Source organism: Ananas comosus, linkage group 5, assembly GCF_001540865.1.
Source record: "Ananas comosus cultivar F153 linkage group 5, ASM154086v1, whole genome shotgun sequence".
NCBI classification, from domain to species: Eukaryota; Viridiplantae; Streptophyta; class Magnoliopsida; order Poales; family Bromeliaceae; genus Ananas; species Ananas comosus.
The window spans coordinates 4,968,942-4,979,516 of NC_033625.1; the positions used below are offsets into that span (position 1 = coordinate 4,968,942).

At 37.8% G+C, this 10,575-nt stretch overlaps 1 protein-coding gene across 1 annotated transcript; it reads left to right on the top strand.

Annotated features, from left to right (window-relative positions):
• Positions 1,235-7,413, top strand: LOC109710430 (glyceraldehyde-3-phosphate dehydrogenase 3, cytosolic-like). Its single transcript, XM_020232976.1, has 12 exons — positions 1,235-1,395; positions 1,505-1,528; positions 1,716-1,816; positions 2,783-2,898; positions 2,966-3,065; positions 5,291-5,437; positions 5,527-5,587; positions 5,682-5,779; positions 6,134-6,276; positions 6,665-6,748; positions 6,894-6,983; positions 7,060-7,413. The coding sequence occupies exons 1-12, from the start codon at positions 1,392-1,394 to the stop codon at positions 7,103-7,105; spliced, it is 1,014 nt and encodes a 337-aa protein (XP_020088565.1). The 5' UTR covers positions 1,235-1,391; the 3' UTR covers positions 7,106-7,413.

A 10,575-nucleotide genomic window follows, 5' to 3' on the forward strand; every position in this document is an offset into this window, starting at 1 on the left:
TTTTCATGATTTTTAATTTTTAGATAAAAGATATGAAAAATATAAATATTAATTTTTTTTATAAAATCTGAAATAATGGTAGAGAAACTAATTTTGTTTTAATTTCGCAGTCAGAAAATTATATTTTTCCGTAACATATTTTTGAATTTGCGAAGGTCAGAAAATGGTTCTACGGTGGAAAATCCGTGGGCATGTCGGGCGGCAGTCTGTCAGCTTTGACTGACTGTCCAGCCCGTTCGGGCAGGTGGGCGGGCGGGCTTTCATCAAAGTCCAAAACCCACGGCAGACCGCCCGCACCCGGAACCGGANAAACCCACGGCAGACAGCCGCACCCGGAACCAGAAGAGCAAGAAGAATCCGGAAACCCGAAGAACAGAATGCTTCGCATATTCTCCGCGAAACAGCACCACCCTTCCACCCGTTTCGCCCCTCACGTCACGGGTTTGGTGCTCGCCCCGAAGCGATGACGTGGCCGACGAAGACTGAACCGCCACGTGGTGCACCCTCGGATCTCCGAACTTCCGCGAGCTCCGTCTCGTGATTGGCTAGGCGCTCCGTAAGCCAACCAATAGTAATCTGCCACGTAGGCGGTTTTCTCTAACTAATGTGATCACTCATCACACAATACAGGAGAAGTTGAGTCCTAAACCGCTTTTATCAGCGGGATTTGGTTTCTTTCGTTTTTTTTCTTTTTTTGTAATATTTTTATAGTCTCGGTGTAATCACTTTTGATTATTTTTTTAAGTGAAAGGAGAAAGCGGTTGATGAGTTGTCGAGAAAAAAAAAAAGTCTCCACCAAGTTCTTCTTTTCCTCTCTTTCTAGAAATTGTTATTTGCACCGTAATGTATAGACCGGGTCCACAAAAATTTAAATTACAAAGTCATATAAATTCAGGGCCTATAATAATTCCCACTAAATGCAAATTTAAAATAATATATTTTTTAATATGTCTAAATTTAACTACTACAGGTAAAACTATATAAAAAGGCAAAAATTATGAACCATGTTTTCTCTAGGTTATGAATAATATTACCATTCCATATATGAAGTCGTAAAATTTATAATTATGAATTTTCAACTGAATATAAATAAACAATTATATATAATTATAGTACTTTTTATTTATATTACTGTATTTTTAAGTACCCATATTTTTTAATTACATTGTTTTCATTTATTTTCAAATATTCTATATTTGAGTTTTAGAAGCTCTGGTCGATAGACCACAGTGCACGCAATAATTTCTTGTCACCTGTATCAGGGACTTAATAAATGAAGAGAGCTTAAACCCTTTATTCCTCGCTCTCGCTCTCGCTCTCTCTCTTCGTCGCTTGGTTAATTTCCATCGTTACTTTTTCTTTCTCCTCTTCGATTTCCATCCTCGATCGCCATGGGTGAGTTCTTGAAGCTTTTATCGATCTCTGATTCGTAGTTTTTACGCTTCGTGTTCATGTTCTGTTTTATTTATTTATTTATTTTTGATTTTTTCTTTGTCATGTGCAGGGAAGATCAAGCTCGGCATCAACGGTACGTTTTTTTATTATTATTTTTTTTTGGGATTTGTGATTTTTCTGGGGTGATTTGAGAGCTTTGATCGTTAGAATAAGGGATCGATCGTTTTAGGATTTCTTTTCTTCTTTTTTTTTTTTTCGCCTGGGGTGCTTTTAATGTTGTCGATGGTGTTGCTGAGGTGGTTTATTATGATTTTGGTTAGGGTTTGGGAGGATCGGTAGGTTGGTGGCGAGGGTGGCGCTCCTGAGCGACGATGTGGAGCTCGTGGCCGTGAATGATCCCTTCATCACCCCCGAGTACATGGTATTTTCTCCTTTAATTCTTAATTCTATATCTCTGTGTCAATTATTATTTTTTAGAGTAGTATATTCTATTTGAATTCGAGGTTTCAAATGAGTGTTAATGTGATCCGTGGGGCTTTCCCATTAAATTATGCTATGGCCTACGGGTTTCCGGTTGAAGCTATCGTAGAAGCTCTGTTTAAATAGAGCTGTTGCACGCAGCTTAAATTTAGTAGCACTGGAAAACACTGCTGGAGAAGCTACTGCAGAGTCGAAATACTTTGAGGTTAATTTTGTTGATCTGGACAATTTAGTGTTATTGTGATCCATGGAGTTTTTGTTGCATTGAATTATCCTGTGGGCCGCAGTAGCCATGATGGAGCTTTTACATAAGTGTGCTCCAAACTTAAAGGGGCCAGCATCCTGCCCTGTGGGGGAGGTGGCCGAATCACGTTCGAAATGCCGTGAGGTTGTATTGGGCTTAGTCATATTTGAAGTGGCGTAAGGCTAGTTGGTTCGAGTCACAATTGAGACCCGTGGGTGCTGTATGTACGCTTTAAGTGAATTGGTTGCGTATTTTTACTAGCTCGAGCTTTTGGGATTAATGATTAGCGCCAACAATCCGATAAATTACGCTGCTGTATAAGCTGCGGCAGAACTTGGTGGACCCTAACTTTTTTTTTAATCAGCTTCTCACACAGCTAGAAGTATAAGCTTCAAATTCAAGCTTTTGCTGTGGAGCCCGGGAGATTACTTCTGCTTCTCATGATTTATTTTTCTTTTATTTTGCGAGTTCTCACGTAGAGAAGCTGTACCTGCAAGCCGGGCCAGAGGGTCGCTAAAGCTAATATTGTTTGATTGATGCTTTTGGTTGACACAACAATTTTGAAAATTCTCATCAGTTGCTGAAAATTATGAAGTTTTTAATTTGCCTTGTGCATCATTTAATTGCGAGTTTGATTGTTTCTTTTTTCCCCCTTTTGTTTAGACGTACATGTTCAAGTATGATACAGTACATGGTAAATGGAAGCACCATGAGATCAGCGTGAAGGACGATAAGACTCTTCTCTTCGGCAAGAAACCAGTCGCTGTTTTTGGCATTAAGTAAGCCACTTCTGGATCCCTTGCCTAATGATCTTGCTGTGCCTTTCTAATTTGTTGTGCTATATAGGAATCCTGAGGAGATCCCATGGGCCGAGACCGGTGCCGAGTATATCGTGGAGTCTACCGGTGTCTTCACAGAGAAAGAGAAGGCTGCTGCTCATCTCAAGGTACTTTTTTTTAAAAGCCACGACATATAACCAGTCAAATGCTTTAAGCTTTTATATTGGCAATAATTGTACGTCAGTGTGCTGAAGTGATGCAATTGTGCAATTTCTTCACTGTGAAAGTATTTCGATCTGTTTTGTAGGTTTCCTTCTCTTCTTTACTCTCTTACTTCCTGCATTGTCTTTGAGAAGGTAGTATTAGGACCCAAATATTTTTGACAAGCCTAGGGATGTAAAACGTGTAGGCCGCCCGGCCTAGCACGGCTGTGGGCTGGGCCAAGGCACGGCATGGGTACTGTAGAACCCGTGTCTGGTCGGCCCGCCCCGACATTATGGGCCGTGCTGGACCATTACTGCAGGGCCCGTCGGCCCGGCATGGCACGGCCCGTTCTGGGCCTGGGCCGTGCCGGGCCAATAGTTGGTGGGCGGCCCGGCACGGCACGGCCCGCCTGGGGTCTCCGGGGAGTAGGCTCCCTAACTCCCCAAGCAACACCCAACTCCCAAGGGAGACAAACAGAGGGGCCTAAGGCCCTAGGCTCTAGGCCTTCTAGGGAGATAGGCCTATTTCTTATTTGATTTTCAAACTTTTTAGAAAAAAAAGTTTCTTTAAACATTTCAAGACTTATAAAATTTAAAATTATTCAAAAATTTATTATCTTATAAATTTTTTAATAAATTTCATTTTTTAAGCTAACATATCAGCCGAAACAAGAAAGAGAATTATTTTTTTTTTTTAATTTTTAATATTTTTATATTATTTTTAAAAAATTAAAAAAATTAAAGGGCGGGCACAGAGCCCGGCCCGGCACGTGCCGTCCGGGCCCAAGGGCGGTGCTGGGCTGCGCGTCCATCAAATATGGCCCAGAACGGCCTGGCCCGGATTTCATTCAGGCCGGGCTGGGCCGACCCCTGGCCCGATTTGGCCCTGGTGAATGTGGGCCGTGCCGGCCCGGCACAGTCCACACTAGACCCCTAGACAAGCCCAACTGTAAATCAATATTGGAGCATTTGGATTGACAATTAGTACTGTTTAGATGTGATCTAGAGTATTCTTGGCGCTGATTAGATGGCGAGTCCTATGTGTTTAATAGTTTCCATATTTTGAGTAAAGGCTAAGGGAGAGGATCCAAAAATTAAGGCTGAATTATTAAAGCTTAATTACATTTGAAAATTGAATTAGGTTAAGAAGGCTCTAAAGTTCCGGTCGAGTTTAGATTTAAGATGATAGGTCCAATTTCTTTAATTGGAAATTTCTTTTTCTTTTTGTATATTTTCCTTGAAAAGCAATTGGAAATTTCGAAGGTGATGATTAGGTTCTCTTTTGATCAAAGCCTTCTAAGACAGATTAGTTTTGTTCGGATAGGCAGTCCAATTTGGATGCAAAAGAGGACAACTGGGGATATTCTTCAATGCACCAAATATATATATTACATTTGGTAGGTTGACTAGTTTTCTGGGCCCAGTATATCCACCTAAACAGTTGAGAAGGCAAGTTCAGGTGGTAAGTGGTTCCACATAGTATTTCTGGTTTGGTACGGAAGGGAAATGGGGGTTCTTTGGCATTTTATCTGTAGGTAAAGGTCAATCTCAAGGTGAGAGGATTCTGTTGTGACCATCAAACACTATAAATAAGGTCCTAGGTGAGTATTATGTTCAATAAAGATGAATTGGATTGTTGGACCATGAGATTTGTTTTGTTATAATGAAAGTGTTCCCCTAAAGCGAATCTTATACAGAATGAGTCCTTCCAGATGTGAGTTCCAGTTTATCTTCTTCTGCTTCATCTTTGTTCTCTATTTCTTATTTCCTCTTTATTCTTCCTACGGAGAACACTTTTCCTCCTTATCCTTTCTTTTCGCCCCTCCTTCCAACTTTCACTCTTATCAGTTCATTCCTTTATTTAGTCACGCTTTAGACCAGACCAGCACCCAGCCGGTGGGCACCACAAATTAATCGATATACCAAAAAAGAAAAACATGCATATACCAAACCTTTCCCTGGCGCGTTTGTCAGTATGCGGAAAGTTGCCCTGTTTCTCTTTTGATCTGTTGATCACTCTTTCAGTCATTTTGATTTGCTAAATTAAAGAAACATATTCTTTTTGTCGACGTCCTTGTTATTTTCATAGCGTGTGGGGAACCTCATTCAGCTGCACACCATGATGTATTATCCAAGAGATGTCTTTTGACATTGACATGTATGAATGTCATGATATGTTGTAACAACAGGGTGGCGCCAAGAAGGTGATCATCTCTGCTCCAAGCAAGGATGCTCCCATGTTTGTGGTTGGCGTGAATGAGAAAGAGTACAAGTCTGACATTAATATTGTCTCAAATGCTAGCTGCACCACTAACTGTCTTGCTCCCCTAGCCAAGGTAGCTTCTGCCCCTCTCCCGTGATTTTTCCTATCAATAACCATCATTGTTCTGTTTTTAATTATATTGCATTTTCGAAACTATGGCAGGTTATTCATGATAAATTTGGCATCGTTGAGGGTTTGATGACCACAGTTCACTCCATCACTGGTGATGATTCATCTAAACTAAGTAGACAATTTATATCTTAATCTAACTTTCATCACTTTGACATGGAATGCACTTTTTTTTTTGAGTGGCTCAGCCACTCAGAAGACTGTAGATGGCCCATCTAGCAAGGACTGGAGAGGTGGTCGTGCTGCTAGTTTTAACATCATCCCCAGCAGCACTGGTGCTGCCAAGGTACTATTAAACTTCTCATTATTTTAACCATCAGTTATTTTAATTTTGGAGAATGGGTGCTTATTCCCTTACTTGAAGTACTTATTCTAAGTTAGTTTTTTGTGTCGGAAATGAACATTTTTGCTGATTCAGTGAGAACAGAATAGGTTTGCCGAAATGGCAAGGGAAATTGGATAAAAGGGGGCCCCACGTGTACTTTGTGGGCTTCCCTATCCAACGTCCCAACACCCCTTGACGATTCAGTGAGCCTATATGGCTTGCCGAATTGACAAGTGTGGCTTGGTTCTTTAGCATCGTTTGTTGGTTGGTTTGAGTTGATTGACATCTAACATTGTGGATGCACTATATACTCAGGCCGTTGGCAAGGTGCTTCCGGCTTTGAACGGCAAATTGACTGGTATGTCTTTCCGTGTTCCAACTATCGATGTGTCCGTCGTGGATCTCACTGTGAGACTTGAGAAAGGAGCTACCTATGATGAGATTAAGGCTGCTATCAAGTAAGTTTATAGCATGTAAATGAGCAGAAACTTTTTATGCATTTATTTGACATTTCATAATCTATTACAAGCTTCATGACCTCTAATAGTTGAGCTAATTTTACCTTTACTAGCTTTTGTTCCCTTTTTTTCGGTTGAGAGGAAGCCCCCAGGAGTCTCTGTCTATTTAGGATCTGCTAATGGAATAATATGTAGCCTAGGTACTGTGTTAATTGTTATCCGCAAGCGAACAGCGACAGAATTGCGAGTCATAAAACGTCAATCAAGTCAAAACATTGCTAGTCATAGCGTGTAATGGATATTAACGTGTAGGATTGTTGCTACTACTAAAAGTCATTATTTGATCGATTGACAAAGTACTCATGAGGATCATTGCATTCACTTACAGGGCGGAGTCCGAGGGGAAACTCAAAGGAATAATTGGTTATGTTGAGGACGACTTGGTTTCCACGGACTTCATTGGTGACAGCAGGTATCTTCAGCGCTTGAGTTTTTCTTTTTTATTGATAGCGGATTCAACATCTGACTCGAAGATTCTAAATTCTGTGAAACTTGATGCATTTTACTTGATTTCTCAAAGTCTGGGGTATGATATGTTTTTCTAACTGGCCATTTAGGTCGAGCATTTTCGACGCCAAGGCTGGTATTGCTTTGAACAAGAACTTCGTCAAGCTCGTTGCTTGGTATGACAATGAATGGGGCTACAGGTAAATCAACCATCTCTCTCTCTCTCTCTCTCTCTCTCTCTGAGTTTACGATTTTAAATGTTGTTTGCTTTTGCAGTTGCCGCTGCGTGGACTTGGTCCGCCACATGCACAGCGTTGCCTAAACTACTTTGTGTGATATGGGTTGCCACCCTTCGATAGTTGGTGTTATCTGTGTTTATATGAAAGAAATAAATGTCGAAGCCGATAATGCGTCGTGGCTTTAGTCCCGGTACGCTGATTATATGAGCTCCCTGTTTTGTTGTCAGAGTTAATGTTGGATCTATAAACATGAAGCCTGCATGTTTCACTTATGTGTTTTGCGTCCTACTAAGTTTTGGATGTTATGTATGATGTTATCTCTCTCTCTCTCTCTCTCTTGTAGTATCTTTGTTGATGCTTGTTTTGTAGAAGTACTGTGGCTTTTAGTAAACCTTTGCAGTTTGTGTTATAAGGTTGGTAAAAGTGAAATAAGCTTATAGAAAATGCAACCTGCACGCCTCTATATAGGTTTAAATTTTATATGCTCTTTGCATCTGAGGGTTCACAAAAACTCTCTTGGATTTTATTTTTTTAACAAAAAATTGATGAGGCGAGGAGAATATTGGAGTGTAAATCTTACGCCCGATCTGGAGGTGGACGGGATAGTATTACTTTACTTATACTACACTAGAATTTCTAAACTTTCAATCTCTATCTCTCTCTCTCTCTCTCTCTCTCTCGTGAGCACACGGTTAGAATATGAATACGCTCTTTTGGATGGATGGGGTGTAAATTTTATGCATATTGTTTTAAAATTATGCTGCATAGGAATTTCTAAACTTTCGATCTCTCTCTCTTTCCCTCTCTCTCACACACACGACCCTCCTGCTTGCTCCCAAATAAAATTGAATTAAATATGGCAGTGGAAGGATTTTTTTTTTTATTTCTGTAATTAACTATATCAGTGGAAGGATGTTTTTTTTTTTTCATTGTCACGACTCACGACGCGTTAACTTGTAATACGTTTCAACCAAGTGATGAATGATACTTCATTTAAAAAAGAAATACCTCCAAATTTTCATCTTTTACATTTTAAAAAATATTTTGGATGCGAGGATTGTAAGTGATTCATCATCATCTCCTGCACATCTCACGTAAATTTATTTACGAAAATATATAAACAATGCCAAAGGATGTTATTTCTAAAAGTATCTGGCTCTTTAGATAAGAATTTGAACTTGGAATCTCGAACACCAACCACGCACCAAATTCTTTGCCACTTGCATTGGAAACTGTTAGTAAGCAACAAGTAATTATGCCTACAAAAGGGTGGTTATTTGTGGATGGATTTTTTAACTTTTTGCGGTGAAAATGTAGAAAAAACCAAAAATAAGAAAAATAAAAAAAGAGAATTGGCATTTTCATAACAAACTTTACTAACATTAGCGTAAAGAGGTTCAAATCACAATTACATATAATGTATCCGCTCTGATAATATTAAAAGTTAGCTCTGCATATATATCAACCCTCCAGAAAAAACAAAGAAAAATGATAATAGGTGAATTAACTCTAAACGAGAAGCACATGATACGAAGTTGTACCTTTGTTCACGTTTCTGAATTAGTCATATTAATCTTGCTTTATTAGCTACAATTATTGTTCCCTTTTCTCTTTATTCTTTTGAGCAGGATCGAAGATGTGCCCAATATTAAGTCAATCTAACTTCAAATTGTTCAATTAAATAAAAAGTGAAATTTTGGTCCAAATCGCACCAAATTAATGTGATATTACGTATACTATGATCCCAAATCCTTCTCTAGGAGAGAGAGAGAGAAACTTGTGGTGCTAATCCATATTTATCAATTTCCAATTGTTACCTTATTTTTTAAGTACAAACATATGGAACTTAAACTAAACTATGAACTATATATTCATCCTTTCGAAATTTTGATTTTGTTACATAACCTTTTCATTTGTTTGATTTTACTTAGTTAACAGCAGTTCGACTATGTTAATGAACTTTAGTTATAAGAATTACATAAAATATATTAAATAAATATGTGAAGGTAAACGATATATTTAAATTTTGAAATCAAAGTGTCGTTGACCGATTGAAATCAAACAATTGAAAGATTAGATAGTAAAATCAAAATATTGAAAGATTGGGTAGTCAAATATGCACGTTTTTACCTATATTTATTTCTATCCAAGATTTCTATCAAAAATTGAAGTCATATAAATTCATTTTAACTGAGTCTATAAGCCAAGCAGATTTTCTTTTCTGGGAAAGAAATTAAAATTGAACTGGTTCTGAGTTCAGTTATGATTTTCGCATTTGATCAGGGAGGCTTGATTATCATGTTTTCTGAAAAGAAAATCAAATTCGACCTGTTGACATTCTTAGTTTTAAAAATGGTGCATGCCATACGATTAATCGCTTGAGGTGCCTCCTCGCAGATTTTCCAGCAATTATTTATATATTTCTAAAAAATTTCAAACTTTTTTATTTATCTTGCTTATAAGACTAATATTAATTAAAAGTACTTTTTTAACGTCCTAAATTCTTTCAAATATATTCATATAGTTAAATAGGTTAGGAACATTCGTTATTTCTATAAAAGTATTATTTTTACCCTTTTTATACTATTCCTCTGTCACCCACGTTTTTATTTGCTCTTAAGTTAGGAAAAAAAAAAAAAGATATTTTTGACTATTTTGGCTTCCAAATATATTCTTCAACCGTGACCAATTTTTTTTATTTATCTTTAAGTTAAGAAAAAAAAAGTATTTTGACTTTTTTAAAATTCAATATGAGTTTAATTCGAGATGATAAGGCCTAGTTTAATATTGAGGTATACTAGATAAAATAGAGTCGGGATAAAAATATGTAGGGTTATACTTCTGCCTTCTACGATGAGACCATAGAAAATATATTATAACCAATTTATCGCCATATGCAGAATGCAATATTACATATAGAAACAAATATAATATTTTTGAATAACGAAAAATATGCAAGGATATATTTGGAAAAAAAAAAGAAAAGCATATAATATATTTCAAAAGTTTTAAGGGGAATAAAGTTAATTATTATCTCTTTCCCAATTGATGAATGCTCCCATCATTTATTCTTTACCCTGCTTACTAAATGCAACTCTCTCTCTCTCTCTCTCTCTCTCTCTCTCTCTCTCTCTATCTGGGATGTCAACGGGTCGGGTTTGGATCAGATTTTTAAAAGTCCGAATCCGAACCCAAAAACCAAATTAAAATCTGTATCCGGAGCCGAACCCGAACCCGGCTGGTTTTAAAAATCTATACCCATATCCGTACCCGACCAAAAACTCGAAACCCGAATCCGGACCCGACGGGTTTTAAAAATTCATACCGTTGAATGAAAATCTAACGGATAAAAATTATTAAATAATTTATATATTATATAAATAAATAAAAATAAAGTATGTATATATATAATTTATTCGTGTTCGGGTCGGGTTCGGATTCGGGTTCGGATAAATACAAAATCTATACCCGTATTCATATCCGTCGGATTTTTATTTTCTATACTCATAACCGAATCCATACCTGTTTAGCTCGGATAAACCACTCCCGTTCG

Excerpts from the sequence above, each read along its gene's own strand:
- LOC109710430 (XM_020232976.1), top strand. Across the intron at positions 1,529-1,715 it reads GATCAAGCTCGGCATCAACG|GGTTTGGGAGGATCGGTAGG; the intron begins GTACGTTTTTTT and ends GATTTTGGTTAG. Across the intron at positions 2,899-2,965 it reads GTCGCTGTTTTTGGCATTAA|GAATCCTGAGGAGATCCCAT; the intron begins GTAAGCCACTTC and ends TGTGCTATATAG.